This window comes from Apteryx rowi, unplaced genomic scaffold, assembly GCF_003343035.1.
Source record: "Apteryx rowi isolate R43461 unplaced genomic scaffold, aptRow1 scaffold_240, whole genome shotgun sequence".
NCBI classification, from domain to species: Eukaryota; Metazoa; Chordata; class Aves; order Apterygiformes; family Apterygidae; genus Apteryx; species Apteryx rowi.
This window is the reverse complement of record NW_020448753.1, coordinates 690214-708021: the sequence shown is the minus strand read 5'-3', so window position 1 is coordinate 708021 and position 17808 is coordinate 690214. Positions and strand designations below refer to the sequence as shown.

The following is a 17808-nucleotide window of genomic DNA, read 5'->3' as shown; positions in this document are numbered from 1 at the left end:
TAAGAAAAAGAAATCCCAAACTTGTTTCTATCTACTCTAAGAAACTGCTCAAGAGAAATCGTATTGTGTATCTTTATGCAAAATACAATGATGTCATCATCTCTAAACTTGAAATATATCTAAAAACATTTCTTTATTGAAGATAGCTGATAGATTGCCAGAGATTTTTAACTAGTTTTCTTTCTTTTTCTTTTTTTTTTTCTTATTCCTGTTTTAGAAGCAATCAGTCTTGGTAAGATCTGTCTCAGATTTTAAGGAACGGGGGAGGAATGACAGGAAAGAAACACACAGTGCTATTGGCTTTGATTCCATTATTTTTAGTTATTTAATTCATGAAAACGTTCTTCTTTATTTTATTGTACTTTGATAGGATGGAGTTACGGCACCTAAATGATTAGCGGCATCTTTATTTGCAGTAAAGTCCTTAAAGATGTTAGGAGAACAGAAGAAAAAACTGTTATGTAACGATTTAATTTGAAGATTGAGCCACATCTTTTACAGTTGTAGTAGCAGAAAATTTAAGGCAGGTCTAAAAATAAGTAATCAGAGACAGGAAAATAAATGGAGACTATAATGCCCAATGTCCAAAAGTATAGTAGCTTTAAGTTTCTGTCAAGAGAAAACTACTTGCATCTTGCAACATCTGACACATTTCATGACAGAAAACCTGTATTAAGAATCTGGAAAAAAATAACAGTAATTGCTTATTTGGCAAATCAGTCTATCATATCCCATTACTGAGCTCTTGGTCTGAAAAGGTGACAAGCTTCAAGTTTTTCCCCATGAAAGCTTTCAGCAACCACTAGGTGACAATGTTGATCCAATTTCAGAGCTGTCTTTGTCTGGCAAAGCTGTTACTAAAGTTAAAGGAAACACGTTAGGGTCTCTAGAGTTCAATTACCCACAGTTTGTGGTCTTTTGGGGACTGCAGTTACCCTTTCCTTCAGGTTGTAATTGCTACTATTTTGGTTTTAATCTTTCTAATAATTCACTTTTTTATAAGTGTATCTGAAAATTAAGTTATCAGTTTTGCAGGTGCCTTGCAGTCTCAGGGAAGGCAAACATGCTTGTTTTGAAACGCTCCATCGTCATTCAAAGAAGACAACTGCTGATGGGGTGGTGGTTGCCCCATTCTTCAACTACTTCCTACTACTGCTGATATAAAATGGGTGGCAAGATAGATCTTATACAGATGTGCCAGTGGGAGATTCCAAACTCCTCTGTGGCCACAAGAGGTAGAATGTAAACCCTAGCCAGAAATTAAATTATTAGTATCAGAGGCAAAAAACCTCCTGGCCCCTAAAGAGGAGACAAGAAAAAATTGAAAGAGGAAAAGAGAGCCTGAAATCCATCCCTGCTGAGACTTCCTTCCCTTTATGCCAAGGCCATGTAAGAACGGGCTTTGCTTGTTGTTTTTTTTCCTAGACAAATATGAGTGCTCTGGATTCTCCTTAGCCCTGTCTCTTAAAACTTTTCATAGAGAGAAGATGGGATAGGTCTCCATCCACTTTTCCCAGAGATTTTATCTGGGTAAAAGAGAGCAATTCAGCTTTAATAACTATAAGTCCAGATACAGAATATTGAGACAAGAAAAAAGTCATAACTAAGCTATATGAAATTTGAATGAAAATTCCTGATACGTTAGATTCATTTTGCCTAAAATGAACTTGCCATCCCAGACAGTAACCATGTGCCTGCGAAAGTGGTGTTATTCCTGCTGCCTAGGGGCAATCATTTGGAGTCGCTGGGAATGTGCCATTGGGGAAGGCGTTCTGCGAGGGTACAGCAGGGAACAGAGTGCCCCAGGAAAGAGCTCCGCATAAACAACTGTGTGGCCGTTATGCAGCTGAAGTAGTTTGTTCTCACATACCCATTGCTGAGTGTAATCTGAATTTAATTGGAACTAATGTAATAGGAAAATATTTACCTGAGCTTTTTGTGTAGTGTTTTGAAGAGAGAAAGCAATGCGATAAACTTAGTACTATTAAAGTAATCATTAGATAGGTCTTCTTAATTTTTCAATATAGTCACTGATGTCTATTTAAAAAATTGGAAGTTTAGTGCTATATATGGGTCATTGCAGACCCAGTTATGGTATCAATATTTGGCAAGTGAAATCAGACTCTTAATGAATTTTCAATAACATTTATGTTATATTGTGGTTTTTGAAAAGGTATTTAATGAATGATACTAATATGAGTAATAGTATGTGGCTTTTGTTTATTTAAAATGAATAATATATAATTCATTTTCCCTCAAATCCATAATATTCAATAATGTAATAGTTACATAAAAAATTGATCTCTTTTTAAACCAGATCACTTCAAAATTGGTCTATTTTATCTTGAAAATTCAATCTTATTTCAGAAAATGAAAGGAATATGACAAAAAAACAAACATCCTCTGTGAGAAGGTGCATTCACAGAAAGTCCAGAGCAGTCTTCTTATATCATGGTCCCCAAAATCACTTTTTGTGGATACTAGTGTCAGAGAAAAATATACTTGGAAAATATGAGAAGCATCTTTCATCATCCAACACTTGAATTATTTGATTGTATTGTGAATCTGAGGTAACAGCAAGAAATTTTCATTGAGATTTCATTTAGCTCTCTCTAGTTGTAATGACTTTTTTCTTGTCTGAACATCATGGACCCTGTCCAATGTTTATTAAATGTAGTGGTAAGTCTCACATTAACGAGTGTAAAATCAAACCTGTGTTTCCTGATGCTTCCAAGCATAACTGTGTCCTTGCTGCCAGCCAGGCTTGCAAAGTCTCGAGGCATGTGAAAATCTGTTGCTTATCATGAGCAAACACCGAGTCTACGATCTGAAATGTTATCAGACTTTGAAAAACAAAAATATATTTTGATCCTGTATGTTATTAAATACGTGACACTTCACCTGTAATCATTACTCTCCTGTGAGGAATTGATATTTGTGACCATTATAATTGCCAAAGTAATAACATTATATAATTCAAATATAAATTGTAACATGTAAGTATGTGGGCTTTAAGAGTCTGAGAAAAAGAGCAGTTTTGTGAAGCTTCAAATTCTGTGATAATATTTCCCAAACTGGAGCATTTATTTACACATAAAACCAGTACTAGAATGTGTTTGTGTTGGTTAATTGATTTACCTTAAGGAATACAAGTAAAATATCTTAGACCAGTTAACAAGGTTGTCTCACTCTCCAATCTATACATGTAGATGTTTATATGTTCAATTAGTATTTAATTCTTACCATGTATGTTTATTAGTTCAGTAATGAAAGGTATCTCTGGTTTATTACTAGTCCTGTTAGGGTCTGCTTATTCTTAGACTCTTGCTATTTGAATCTTTATTCCTCATCAGCTACTCTAGCGGCTATGAATGCCATTCCACATCTGGTCAGTGCAATCAGTAGTTGTGCAGCTAAAGGTGGAAAATTACCATCATTGTGTGACAGCTGTCTTTTAACCTAACAGAAAAAATATTTTATTTAGTATTACCCATTTTCTGTATACTTAAACACTACTTTTGAATCAGGCCTGGACACTAAATTGGGATCCTTTCATGCATAACTGCTTGGTAAAATGGCAAATACAGTACAAGCTTATTGACTTTGCAGTGTATGTATTTTGTTACCAAGAACAAGACTGTACTTGGTCTTTAGTATGATGTTAGTAGCAACTGATTTTATATAGGTTGCCAAACAAGCCTTAGGACAGTCAAAATCCTCTCAGGTTAGATATGCATGTGAGATATTACTGCAAATCCAAAACTATTTCTAACAATGACCTCCTGTTCGGGGAAGCCCCTCAGAGCAGTAAAATGTTGTCTATCCATTTCATGCAGCTATTCCAGAACTCTCGGGAAGCAATGGACTGCTACTCAAAGCATGTGCATTAGTATGGGAAGAAAATTGTGTTCAGATTGCTTCCTCCTTGCCTTGTGGGAAATGGGATGGTTGAGTTTCAGAGCTGCTGTGTACCTTTAGATCCCACTTGTTTCAGCTGCAGAAATTAGGATTTAAAACACCTGAGAAATTTGTAATCTCAAAATACCAGCATCCTGAGAAAAGGGAAAAATGACTGAGCAAATTCAGTTAATCCACAGCATAAATAATGTATTTTATGGTAAATGTGTAATATTACTGTAAATAAGCATCACTTCAGTTTTAAAATAACTTGCATCACAGTTTCAAGCAGACTTGCACTTGCTCTTCTCTCCTGCAAGCAGGCGCTCATGCCAAGCCAGAAAGACACGAGCTGGCTCCGTTCTAGTGGCCGTGTAGCTGCACTTGCGTGGTGCTGAGCCCAAAGTGGTAAGCCTTTCTCAGCGTAGCCTACTTGTAGCTATGCCGCTGGGCGTTATCCAGCCACCTGGGAGTGCAGGAGAAAGGTGTGTATTTGTCCTAGAAAATATGAAGACACATCCTCAATTGTCCATTCAGAAAATATCACTGTTTTCTCCTTGTGCTTTCCTGCTTAGCAACTCCAGCCTTTACCTCCAGGGTGACCTGTCCCCTGTGTGGCTCCTCCCGAGATTACTGCGGTGTCACTGTGGCTTATTCCGAGGAGCTCTAGTAATACGATTGGGCTGCTGCTGCCCAAGTGAAAGCTGCACTTCTGTTTTCTTTTTGTGGTGTTCTTTCAGAGGGTTTTCTTCCCTGTTGTTTGGAGTCTTGGAGATTAGGAAAAAAAGTGCTTTAATTCTTAGATATTAGTCTATGTCTGCTGAAGAAAAGAGTATTTCTAGCCAGCTTCTGAAGGCAGATCCCAAGCGGCTGTATTCACAGCAAGAGCTTTAGTGATGCAAAGCAAAACTGCCAAGTCTGATTAACTGCATAATCATATCGCAGTTTGACTCCATTAATGCAGAGAGGCGGTTGTATTTGACAGGACTCTTGCTCAATCAGAGTAGGCTGAAAGGCACGAGACCTGGTAGTTTTTAGAAAATGAGCTTTTTTCTGTTTATTTTACATTATGTAGCTCCAAAGCTGACTGTTAGCACATTCATCAAAATAATTACCTTCCATTAATAATATTGTGGCCTTAAGCATGATGGAGAATAGTGTTCCATGATGTATGTGTAAGCCTAGTGTGAAGGTTCGCAACATAATCCAAATGAAACTGCAAACACTTCAGAGTGAATTTATCTCTGGTGTAATTTAATTGGGCTTTTAGGATCACTTCAATTAATGAGTGATATCTTCATTTCTCAGTCATTTAGATTCATGTGACTATAAAGTACTAATTATTAATGCAGTAAAGCCAGCTGAGATTTTAAGAGGCCTAATATGATAGACTTGGACATTGTAGTTCTCTCTTCAACAACGACAATGACAACAACAAAAGGATAATGCGCTACTTCACAACATGGCTGTAAAATATTTATCCTATCTGTTACTGGAAGGATTGTCTTTTCCTTCACTCCATCTGGTGGCCTGTCAGTGCCATAAGGCAGAGGGGTGGTTCTGGGTTTTGTGAAAGAACTAACCTGTAATGTGATGGAATAAAATCATCACATTATTTTTATATGAAACAGCAACATTTATTTCCTATTCATTCACTCATAAAGATATTCATCACCTGTGAATATAATTATATCAAAGTCATGAGCTCATAAGGATAAAAAGATTGCAGTCTATTACATAACAGATCTATGTACTCTAAGACCTTGCTCCTTGGTGGCTTATTGTTGTGAATAGGAATCATGCAAATCCATGAGCAACAGCAAAGGCTGTTCAAGAAAGGAATGGTGTCAATGGATAATCTAGTAGCCTGCAATTAAATTTTATGCTCAACAATGTTAAAATAAATTAAAATGGAAAATAAAAGAACTGGATACATTTTGACTTAAGTTTAAAATGAAAAAATTGTCTCACCTAACAATGACATAATTAGAAAAGTTGTTTTATTCAATTTCTGGAACCTGAAATGAGCATCTTTAGCCAAAACACATGTAATGCAGTAACCAAATTTTATTCTAAAGCTCATTAGTTTTCCACTGATATACTTTTTTTTGCCCTATTTTGAAACAGTAGAGAACTTAAAATAAGGCTGCAATGGAGACTGACTTTCTTGTTTAGCTTTACCAAAATAACTGCAAACAGCTTAATGACATACCTAATGAAAACAGGTTTCTCCTTTCTGGAGTGAATGTAGGGGCAGGCACTGAAGGATAATAATCTGCTCTGCCAAAGACTATTTGTGACTCATTCTTTTGATGATGCCCTTTGTGATAATAAACAGTAAATGCAAAAGAGAAGATGAAAAAATTCATCCATTAGAGAGCACACCAGCATAAAGTTTGGTTTCTTCAGAATTGACTAGAAGCAATCTTAAGGGCTAGTATTACGCAGGAGAGTGGTTTAAGTATACCTGTCAATACAGCCACATCCTGCATGGTCCATGCCATGTGATGGGACCATGTTATGAACAATGATTCCTGCTACTCCTTACCCTTATTATATCTTGGTGACTTACTGTGAACAGTTTTTCAGCTCTCTAATACTAAATTATATTACTTTAGGCTGATAGACTCAACATAAATTCTGTTTTGTAGAATACATACCACATGTGAAGATAACAGTCCAAAGACTTTATGTTCCAAGCAGACAGATGTGTAACTGAAGAATGGGAGTTTGGGAGGGTATGTTCCATAACAAGAAATGCTGTTGAAAATATTGGTTAATCTGGCGTTCTCTAAAAGTGGTGAAATACAGTTCTTATGGTATGTGCACTAGATACACAAGTCCAAAATTTAGAAGCCCTTATTATAGTATCATTAAAGTTGAGCCAGGCAGTGAGAACTGGAAGTGAAGTGACATCTTGGCTCTGCTTATGTCAGTGGGAGACATGACTTGTCCATGACTTCTTTGGGGTTAGTCAAGGCTTTCAAGATTAGGTCCCAAATTCCTATCTGCTGAGTTTTGGTTAGTGCGCACACTGTAGTTCAAGTTTAAATTCCTGCAAATTCTGCTCTCAGCTGTGATTTTCAATCTTTGTTTCTTAATGATTATTTTTGTCTGTTTGTTTTTTTAAAGACTTTTAAAAAGACTTTTTGAAGACTTTTTGAGCTTTTCCGCCAAGTATTTCAGCAAGTGTTTGGAACATTGCTTTGAGCTGTGACTTTTTTTTTTTTTTTTTGTTAAGCTGATTAGAAATTGAAGGAGAAAGGAAACTCTATGCTATTGCTATGAACATCTGTTTTTTATTAACACATTTTTATAGTTATGACACAACAGATCAGTAAAAAACAGCAAAATACTGATGAATGGGAATGCACCCCTGAACAAGAAGTCAGAACAATGACTCCCGTGACTAGAGCAAAGAGTAAGTTCATTTCTGATTAGCTGAGAAAGAGAGATTTCTTCTGGAGCAGGGATGGAGCAAAGCAAATAACTTCATCAGTAACCATACCTGCTGCTTGGCCTTCCAGCTAGATTTTCAAATAGAGAATTTTCCAGTCACAGTGCCATGGGTTCCTAGGTAAAATGATCTTTTTCAGGATTCAGAGGTTGTCAGATATTCCTGCAGGTACTGTTTTCAGTTGAGTGTGCTGTAGGTAGGGTTCTTGGCTTGTATTAGGTGTAGGAGGAAGAATTTATAAGTCTTTAAAGCTACAGTCCACCATGGTGACTTAGTATTCAAAGAAAAGCACGTGCAATGAAAGGGGCAGGAATTTGCATAGAAAGTATCTAGAAATAAATCAAGAGTAACTGTGGACAGATAAGCATTTTGAAGAGGTAAAATTGAGAATCAGTGAGGATTCAGAGATTACGGTGAGTATTTGCACATGAATAATTTTGTCAGTTCACTTTAAAAATATCATTTGTTTTTCTTTTTAATGTTTAGATGTTTCTGTAACTTAACATTTTAGGATCCCTACACAGTGTTAAGGGCCTAATGATGCCAAGTGGTGAAAGCTCTTTGCTCTTGCTGAACTGCGCCAACAGTGAATATTTTTAGGGCAGGAGACATTATTATTGTATGGAGATCTCGCAAGGCCTGAAAGTCGGGACTTCTAGGATCTGTGTCACACATACGTGTGACCTTCCAAAGATCACTTAAAGATTTTTTTATTTTTTTAGGTCTGCTGAGGACATCTCAGTTACCATTTACATTATTGAATAGGAACAAATACAAGTTTGTAACTTGTATGTATCTCAATTTTCCTGTGTGTAAAACAGAACTAATATTTATGTATTGGCATCAAAAGTCTCAGATGATCCTAAGTGCTTTGAGATTCTCAGGTGAAAATGCATATTATTTGTATTTATTTGTTTACCAGGAACAGTGCTTATGGTTTTGATGTTATAATTCACAAATTGTTATCTGGGGAAAAAAATTAATTATCATAAGCCTGAGAGTAATAATCTTTTAAATCATGACGGGTAACTTCTATTCCAGATAGCTCTTTTGCTTCTACTGTCACGTAAAAAATAAACACAGTGGCGTTTTTAACTCTTGTGGAGTTGTAAAACTGAAAAATAAACTGTCATCAGGCCTTTGAGAATATTAATAAACTTGAATTCTTTAATGCACCGTTTCAGTATCTAAGTTTGAATGCACTCAGCTAACTTCTCACTAAATTAGGCAGTGAGAGCTGTGCCTTTTGCCCTATCTGTGCTGTTGTGCAAGATGTAAAATATGTTTGCACAGAACACTTATTGAACATGCTTATTTAATTAAAAAACAACATCATCTTACTCTTCCTGCAGACTGTGCTGTGATTCTAAATTGTTCAGGGTTCTTTTTTCCCCACTATTTTCATATTTCATGAGTTCTCATTAATTTTTCTTCTGTCTCATTCTTTCCTTCTTTTTTATTTACTTTTGCATCATCACTGTAGTGGACATGCCATGGGTTTGAGAAGGCTCCTAATACTGGTTTGTGGAAGTTGAGCAGGTCACTGGAAAGTTGTGCTGTGTAATAGACAGAAATATTTGTCAGGTACTGATTTTCGTGTACTTTGCTCTGTATGTGGTTATTTATGGACGTCTAAGCTAACGCCAGAATGCTACTTACCTATTTTGTAGTATGAGCAATATCTTGTTTCTCCCAGAATCCAATGTTCATATTATTTCAATTGCACATGTATACCCTAATGTATAGGGGTATAAATTCATTTCTCTTTCAAGATCAAGGAGGGCCATATGATGCTCTCATGCTTTTGTGAGGACACCTAAGCAGCCTGCTGTACATAGATAACAGAAGTCTTATTTAGCAGAACTGCTGATGGACACCCCTCTGTTTCAGGCTGAGCTCCTGCATTGTGTGCTCTATCATAAGGGTCCTATATGTTTGTAGCCACCGTTTATTACACTCAAATTTCAGGCGCTAGACAGTTAAATATATTAAATTTGTTTTAGGGGGAGTTCTCATCTTGTTCTAAGGATTTTTTTCCCATTTGGTTTATGATATTAATAGGAGATTGAAACCTATACTGGTCCAAATGATTATTATGGATCCAAAACTGTGTTTGTGGCATCAAGTTTGGGGGAACTGGTCAAACTTGGAAATCAAATGTGGCAAGAACAGCTGAGGAGAGAATTTATACATGTTTCAGCTGTGGATGGGTATTATAGGTTTCAAAAACAGGAAGTCTCCCACTGTTTTCGGTAGCATTTGAAGTTGTTTTGGTGTGGGAGGGAATCGTGAGGTCAGAACAAAGTGCCTGGTTTCTAAGCCTTCCTTTTTGTTTATTTGTGTAAATGTTGGTAGCTATTTTCCAAGCAATGCTGTATGTTTATTAGTGTCAAATGCAAAAATAAGCAACATGATGCATGGATTCAAACAATGAATCTGTAATAAGACCAAATGTAGGTCTCCTACTTAAGGTAAACAAAAGTTGTTCACACTGAATTACCCTTGTACTTCAGTGTTAAGAAAATCTTAAGCATTTCAAGCAAAAAGGTGATTCACCTGCTATTCTGTCTAATAAATGAAGTCCGCAAATATTTTCCATGTTAATTGGACTGCAGTTTACACAATCCTATTCTTTGCTTATTATAGTGAAGAACTGTTTTAAAATACTTCATTTGATCAATATTTTTAATTCATGCTCAATTATGCTGAGTGTGACTACTTGTCTTGCTAAATATAAAACCAAAACTCAAATCTTTTTAATTTCAATTAGTCCCGGCAGTTGTACTTATGTTTCTAGAGAGCACATCCCCCTTTTTTAAAATACATTGTTTACCATAAGTTCTAGGGGCATGTGAAAACAGATGTATTCACTATTTTTCATTCTTGCAGGCATGAGATGGTGACTTAGAAAATGATGATGCTTTCTGGGATCTTTACAAACTCCTCTGGGAACACTGTTCGCATGTTTAATTTAAATAGCTGACATATTTTCTTGTCTTTGCATGTTGTGACAAGAGATGTTAGCAACTGTAGTATTATTTATGCAGTTTGGCGTATGTGACTTAAGCAGGACATAGTGGCCTTACTAGATAAGTATTTGAACGTTGCTCTTGAGGCTTTAATTAACAGTTCCAGCTTTCCAGTTTTCAGAGTTTCTTCAGATAAAAGCCAAATGGCTCAGAAGTGGTAAACACTCTGCTGTTTTAGTGGAATGTGACATACTGCCCTGGAAGAGATTCCCTCTTCTTTCCTCTTATGCTTGGACAAAGCGGTCAGAAAACAGGTCTTCCTGAAGAAGCCTGTTGATGCTCCATCAAATACTATTTTTTCTATATACTGTGCAGCTTATTTAGTGTGTTGGTTGGTGTAAGCAGAAATATTTGTTAACTGCTCATTTATGTATGTTTGTACAAATAAAGCTGTACAGTAAAGCAGTTTACTATTTTATCTACATTAGCAAACTTTCAAGTTGATTACATTCCAGTGCATAGTTATAACTTCATTCACCTCACCTGCATATTAAATGTTATTTTGCCATAGGTTCATAGGCTACATCCGTTCAGTTCATTGGGTTTCATGGCCTGTTTTTATGACTAGTGCAAAAATACATATATAGCTTTATAGGCACAAAAGAGAGTGATATGCTTTTAGTGTTAATGATTTGTTTTATATTGGGGAAACAAGAAAAATCATTTAGGAAACTCTCTGTGAGAGACTGCAGAGTGCATTTCTTTAATGTTTTGCATTAATACAAAATGGTGGTTGCCTTTTAAAAAATTTAAAAGCTCAATGCAGAGAAAATATTCTATAATTACATAACTGCATACACTATTATATTCATATGTGTTTCTTTGTAATTCTCTCCTGCAGAGATTATTCATGAGATATAACATTTAATAAAGCCAGACAAATTCTGATTGTTTGTGTTCAGCTGATTGAAATGCACACATAAATTGGAAGACAGAATTTTGCTCTGGTCTGCACCTGAGAATGTTATAGCCTTACTAAGCCATGCAGTTTCTTGCAGATTATGTAGTTTATTTTCTATAGCAGGGATGTACCACCTTTTAGAAAGCAAACTCTGTGCTGCACTTGCAGTACTAATGGTGAAGAGCATGATACACGGTTGGAAAAAGATGAGTGGCCTGTTATTGCTGTTAGGGATTTTAGGAGGGTGGCTCAGCCAGCATGCGCTGAATTGCACGGGTGCATTGCCAGTGCTCTGCAGGGGTGTCTCTGTGATGCACTGCCACTGTGGTCTCTTCTGCCATGGTGTGTCCCATCAGAAATTTGCAGATGACCAAAGCAGTGAGAATTGTTTCAATGTTTTAGGCAGATATTATGTATAATTTGGAGGACTTCTGTTAAAATAACTGTCATTTTAGGTGGTGCCTGCCAGTTTGAAAAATGTCCAATGTTGATTTTAGACTGTAGGATTCACTGTGACATTTCATGAGCTGTTTCAGTGGTTAATTATTTTCACTGTTAAATTTTGAGCCCTGTTTCTAGTCTGATGTTTTAATTTCTACTTCCAATCCTTTCATTAACAAATTACTCTTCATGTAGATTCATACAAGCTGTGATCTTGCTGTTCCTTAAATTCCTCTTTATTAAAAGGAATTGATTAATCTCCTTTAAGATATATTTTCCAATCCTTTATTTGTTGATACGTTTTTTTCTGATCCTTCTGCAACTGATCCTTCTCGATTTGTAGATGTTAGTACTGAAATACTAGGGCTCATCTAAACATTGTGTTAAATAAATCTTTTTGTTCCTAAATGACATCCCCTATTTTAACAAGCAAAAATCTTATTAGCCTTTTGCTACAATGTCATATATGGGAGATCATGATTACTAGATTTTCTTCCTTCTCTGAACTGAGTCCTCAACCCTATCTTTTGTTTCTACATATATGAGCTTGCATTTGATTGTCTGGCACTCCAGGTAACCCGCCTCTCCGCACATATGACTTCTCTCTTGTTATTCCCCAGTGTGCATCATTTGCAGACTTTAACATTAGAATGCGCATATTATCTTCTAGATGATTAATTAAAGCATTTTGTAACATAGGGAAAACATTTGACTCAGGCTGTCCTTTTCCTTTTCTCAGTCTAAAGCCCTGTTTTGCACTTTGTTACTAAACTGTGTAACCCTCTTTTACCTATGGTGCATCTCCTTTCCCCAGATGTACCCACCAACACTTCGTGAAAGGTTCTCTCAGCAGCCTCTCCATACTTGGTGGCCATTCCTTGTACCGCAGACAGGAGCAAGTAAGTCATCCCGAACTGATACCAATTTAGGATAAAAAGTGTTGATGTCTGAGACTGGCCTGTCACTGCTAGTGCAGGAGAGAGATAGGACTGATGGTGAAGGATAGTAACATATCTTTCTAAAGCTGTCTGCAAATGCCACTTGTGGTTGGCATTGACAGTTTGACTTCATACTACAAAAGCAATCTGGCAGGGATAGGAGGAACCTGAAATGTCCCTGTGAGCTTCTGCTGTCTTTGATTTGGGTGTTGTGGTTAGGAATGAATATCATCTTACAGAAACTACAGCACATGGTGATTGCAAGACCACCTGTCAGATGAAGACTAAACAACGGGCTTTGCTAGGGGTATTACGTACTTTAACAAGGGATCTCACTCAAGTGAGAAGGTGCTAGGCCTTCCTAAAAGGGCCAAGCAATCTTTAGTGTCTTCAGCATATAACTTCCAACACCTAGCTCAGGTTTTGAGCTGTGAGAAACTTTGAGCAAGATGTGTCTTACAACTATTGTTGGCAGTTGAGTTTAATCTTAGAAGTTCTTCAGAGATCTTCTGTAGCCTAGAGATACAGCCTAGCTTCACAGATCAGACAGGGTCACAGCATAAATTGTTGTACTTGGAGTCATTGCAGATAATCATGTTAGGGGAAAAAATGGTAAGCCTGAGTCACTACAACAATTTTTCTGTGAGTCTGGGGGACAGGAGGAGACAGGGGAGAGAGAAAGACACCTTCTTTAATGCTGCTGCATAGAGTCAAGTGCATTGAATGTCACTGGTAAACCTGGAAGACAAGCTCTGGGAATTTCTTAGGATGATTATCAGAAGTCTGTGGAGTTGTGAAAGAGATAAGACTTGGGCAAATATGACTGTTCAATAAGCACTCTTAATTTCACATAGAACGCTTTTTTATTGTTCACTCTCTATGAAATTCATCAATATTTAAAATTACTTTTGCCAGATATATTCTTGTTACCAGTCAGTCTGTAAACATATTCATTAAGGGATACATTCAGTGGCTAGCCTGTACAATCATAGTGGTTCTTCTGTGAGGGAACTCCTGAACCTGAAGTTCAGGCGTTGAACTCCATCTTGAAGAGATGGTTGACTTTGCACACAAGACCGGGTCTACTGAGGCCACAGGACGCTGTGTAGGGACACCAGGTTACAAGCTTACACAGCTTCAGAATGAGAAATGAATTGCTAAAATAGTACAATCAGTATTCATATCCATATATTAAAAAGTGTTGATTGTTTGGCATGTAAATCTTCTTGCTAGAAGAGCTAAGAATTCACTGGAAAAATGCTAAATTAAGTGATTTAAAAATATTTAGAAGCTATTTTCCATATGAGTAGGAACTTGCCAGTCAATGCATCACCAAGCTGGTTTTGGAAATGAAATGAAATCAAACTTGCCTATCTGGGGACTCAGATGTTGTGGCCGGGGATCTGTTTGTATCACGTTTACCATTAAAACTAGTGTTGCCAGTGCACGTGCTTTTTTGTGGTAGGGTAGGTTGATGTTTCTGGTGAAGCTAATGGTAGTGAACAGCTCACTGTAACTTACGGTTTTTGAAGCTATACCTCTGCAACAGTGGGCCACTAAAATCATATTGCCTTACATTTATTTGGTAGACCAGCTTTTTTGAGAATTTCAGAGCCCATGCTACTAAAATAAGTGTAGTTATTGCCACAGCAATTAAAATGAGGTCTCGCCAAAAGAACTCAAGACTTTTGATTGGGAGAAGCCTCTTGCAGATGCCCAGCTCATTCCCAGTCAGCTGCCTCAAGGGCTTCATCCTAACGGGAGCTGGGGTCGCACATCTGACGTTTGCAAGAGAGGATTCAGAGGTATCTTCTAACCAGAGTTTTAAATAAAGAATATGACAGTCACAGTTCCAAGGATTGTCAAATATTTTCACCTCCTCCAGGCTGAGTAGGCCATCCAAGGCACCAGGAGGAACCGTGGTCAGGCTGTTATTCTGTAGATAAAGCTTCTTGGTGTTAACAGGCAAGGCAGGCACTTCCTTCAGCTTCCTCGAACTGCAGTCTATCTGCAAACCCTTCATTTCTCCCAGTGATGTACAATTGCAGGAAGGAGGACAGACTTCAGTTTGGGTCATGTGGAACAGCAATAATATGGCAAATCCTGCAGCAGTGGTGAATTCTGCCTTGTTCATGCTTCAGCTACCCAGAAAATAAGGATAATAATCTGTTAAGCATGATTCATTAATTAGCATGTTTCTAAATGCAGAATTGGAATACAACAGTATTCCATTTCTTTCTCAGGATTACCAGGAAGGCTTATTTTTTGGGGAGACAGTCATTACCTTCCATTACATTTCCCACAGAGCTATTCTTCTTGAAATTAAGTAGTATAAGTGCAACTGGGAAAAAGCACAGTAATTCCATTTGCCTCTAATTTATTACTTTTCCTGCATCATTGTACAAAATGTAGCATTGTCTAAAGTTCTGGAACACAATGTCATCAGGAGATGATGGTAAAAAGTAGGTTAGTTTTAGGCAAAAACTTTGATTCAGTTTCTAAATCTTTGTAGGGCTACTGTTAAAATTGCGTTTTGAAGTCAGACTTTGAAACTGAGCTTAAAAGACTGAATAATTCTAAACTTTTAAAAATATCCTTCTCTCTGGGGATGTTAAGATTCTAAGCAGCAAGTAGGAAGATTCATGTGGTAAACAGTTCTTTTTCCTGCCTTGTAACTTCACGCATCTCTGAGAAAGTAGTTTAAGATTTGAAAATGAGTAAAGAATTGGAAATTTTGCCTATCTGTGCTCTGATACTGCTTGTCTTTTAGGGATTACATAAGCACGCTTCGGGCTGGCAGGTAATCATCCCTTTTCTATGTCACTCCCAGGTCTGTAGAGTGGCTCCCACTAGACTTCCATCTTAGCAGTTTAAAACATCTGAAAAAACATCTATTCCCTTCCTATATTTCCTACTTCTCTGCATTTAGTAAAATATGGCTAGCCTTGTGATCAGACTGGAATTTGAAATATAAATTCCCTTGCTCAGGTTGGGGAAGTTAGTATCTTGAAACCATCTCTTTTTGACTTCCATACATCTCATAATTAAAATGTATTTTCTTCATTTTTTTCCAATTCATTTGCAATAAGTAAGTATTGAGGCAAAAATATCTGACTGTGTATTGTCCTGGGTACTACTTGGAGAATAGCAGATGCTGTGAAAAGTGCCAGGTTCTTATATCACTAAACACTTAAAGAAACTTGCTTTTGAATAGAAGAAGGCAAAAAGCTGTATTGTATAATTTTGTTTGCAGGCAAACATTAGATGCACATTGGGAGTGTGGTTTAAAATTAGACTGGACAGAGCATGAGAAATGGCAGGCAGATAGAGCACACCTATTAACATCAACAAATGTAGAGTAAAAGAGGTTTTTACATACATAAGGCAGTACAGAGTTTACATGTTACGTATGTAGAATGGAATTTGGAAAAAAAACCTTAAAAAATAATGTTTTCAAATGTGGAGAGTTTCTAGAACTCAAAAAAGAAAGTGTTTTCTTTTATAAACTTAAATTAAACTGAGAATATATTTTAATAAAGACTAAAATTCTGGGAAAAAACTCACAATGGATTGATTTTGCTTCAAGTTAATTTTCTTCAATTTATTTACAAGGATTGTATAATTAGCGTCTCAAAGTTAAACAGCTTTAGATTTTTAGTCTAAATACTACTTTCCTTTATTTCAAGTGGAGTTAGTGCTATATAAAGTTATAAACTTCATCATAGAGAAGCTGAAATATTAATCTTAACCATTTCTTATGACTTTGTTAGCAAATAATGTATCTTTGGTCTGAATCTAGACACTCATCTGCTATTTTTCAAGAAATATAGTTTTTTTTTAAAGCAGACAAATCTTAAAATAACAGACTATGTCATCTGACTATAAAAAGCTGAGCAATGTCTATTAAAAAGGTCATCTCTTGTGATTTAATATATAAACACTAAGAAATTCCAAATCAAATAGAAATAAGACCTGTGACAAAGATATAAAAAAGAAGAACTGTTGAGCTGCCTGACTGACACTTACCCTTATTTTTTCCCTCTGATTCCTTTGCCTCTGCTTGGTAAAGTGTTGGAGTACATACAGCAACTGAAGCTGATTTTTAAAGACTCAGTAAGGAAATGGGTTAAAGAAGATGATTTTTTTCCTATGCATAATAGGAAACCATTCCCACTGGAAGATGCATCATGTCAAATGGTGACATGTGCCATGTCACAGAGTGCTTGGGGGGGTTGTATGTTTTCTGCAAACTTGAGGAAATGCTTTTGATTTTTTTTTTAATTACTAATATTTTTCCATTAAGCCTGGCAGTTTCTTGAAACCCTAAAATGACTCATCTGAAATCTGACAAATTTCTTCTTCAGCTGTTGTAGTCTACAGGTATAAAAGTTAGCCTGAGCTTCAGTTACTGATACTTGCAAGCCCAAGCAAGCCACCAGGGAGCTGAAGTTAGCCCATAAAATAGAGTTCTTTGTTTTGTTTTAGTCAGTCAGGTGCGTTTGTCTGCCTTTCCACTGAACAAGTAAAATTTGTTAAAACACGCTCTAGCATCAAAATAAATTAGTCAGGTGAGATCATTAGAGAATTGAGATGTATTAATGACATTGTGTTGAAATAGTAGTGAAAGCTTATCCAGAACGCAGTATGTAATTCTGGTCGCCCATGTTCAAGAAAGATTAAGCCAGACTGGAATAAGTGAAACAAAGGTTTCCATGATAAATAGGGATTTGGAGAACCTATCTTATGAGATGAGGCTATCAGAGATCTGTATATCAATATAGATCAATACAGAGCAGTGCAGAAATACCTGAGCTTCGAACAACTCGAGCAGGCAGATACACGTGGCACAGCATTGGAGGTGAGAAGGGCACGTACATATGCATCAATGGATCAGTTCCTGTTTTGGTTCTTCTGATATTTTGTGGAATATCATTTCTTTGTAATGTCCTAGTTTGGTTTGGTGCTAAGAAATGAGTTAGAAAAGACAGAAGGGGGTGCTGGACAAGGCTCACGCTCATCGTTAGTATAGCTCCCTTTTATTAGCACAGCCTAGAGGACGGGGATGTCCTTGGGCCCATATATAGCCTGCCTCCCCAGTCACTTGAGAGCTGTGTGTAGCTCAAAAGTGCTATGATCCTGCAAATT

General features: G+C 36.8%; 1 protein-coding gene across 1 annotated transcript; it reads right to left on the bottom strand.

The window, feature by feature from the left end:
• Positions 1–13507: 13507 nt before the first annotated feature.
• Positions 13508–16788, bottom strand: GP9 (glycoprotein IX platelet). Its single transcript, XM_026066423.1, has 2 exons — positions 16690–16788; positions 13508–14804 (listed from the first exon to the last, which is right to left on the bottom strand). The coding sequence occupies exon 2, from the start codon at positions 14795–14797 to the stop codon at positions 14171–14173; it is 627 nt and encodes a 208-aa protein (XP_025922208.1). The 5' UTR covers positions 14798–14804; positions 16690–16788; the 3' UTR covers positions 13508–14170.
• Positions 16789–17808: the final 1020 nt, after the last annotated feature.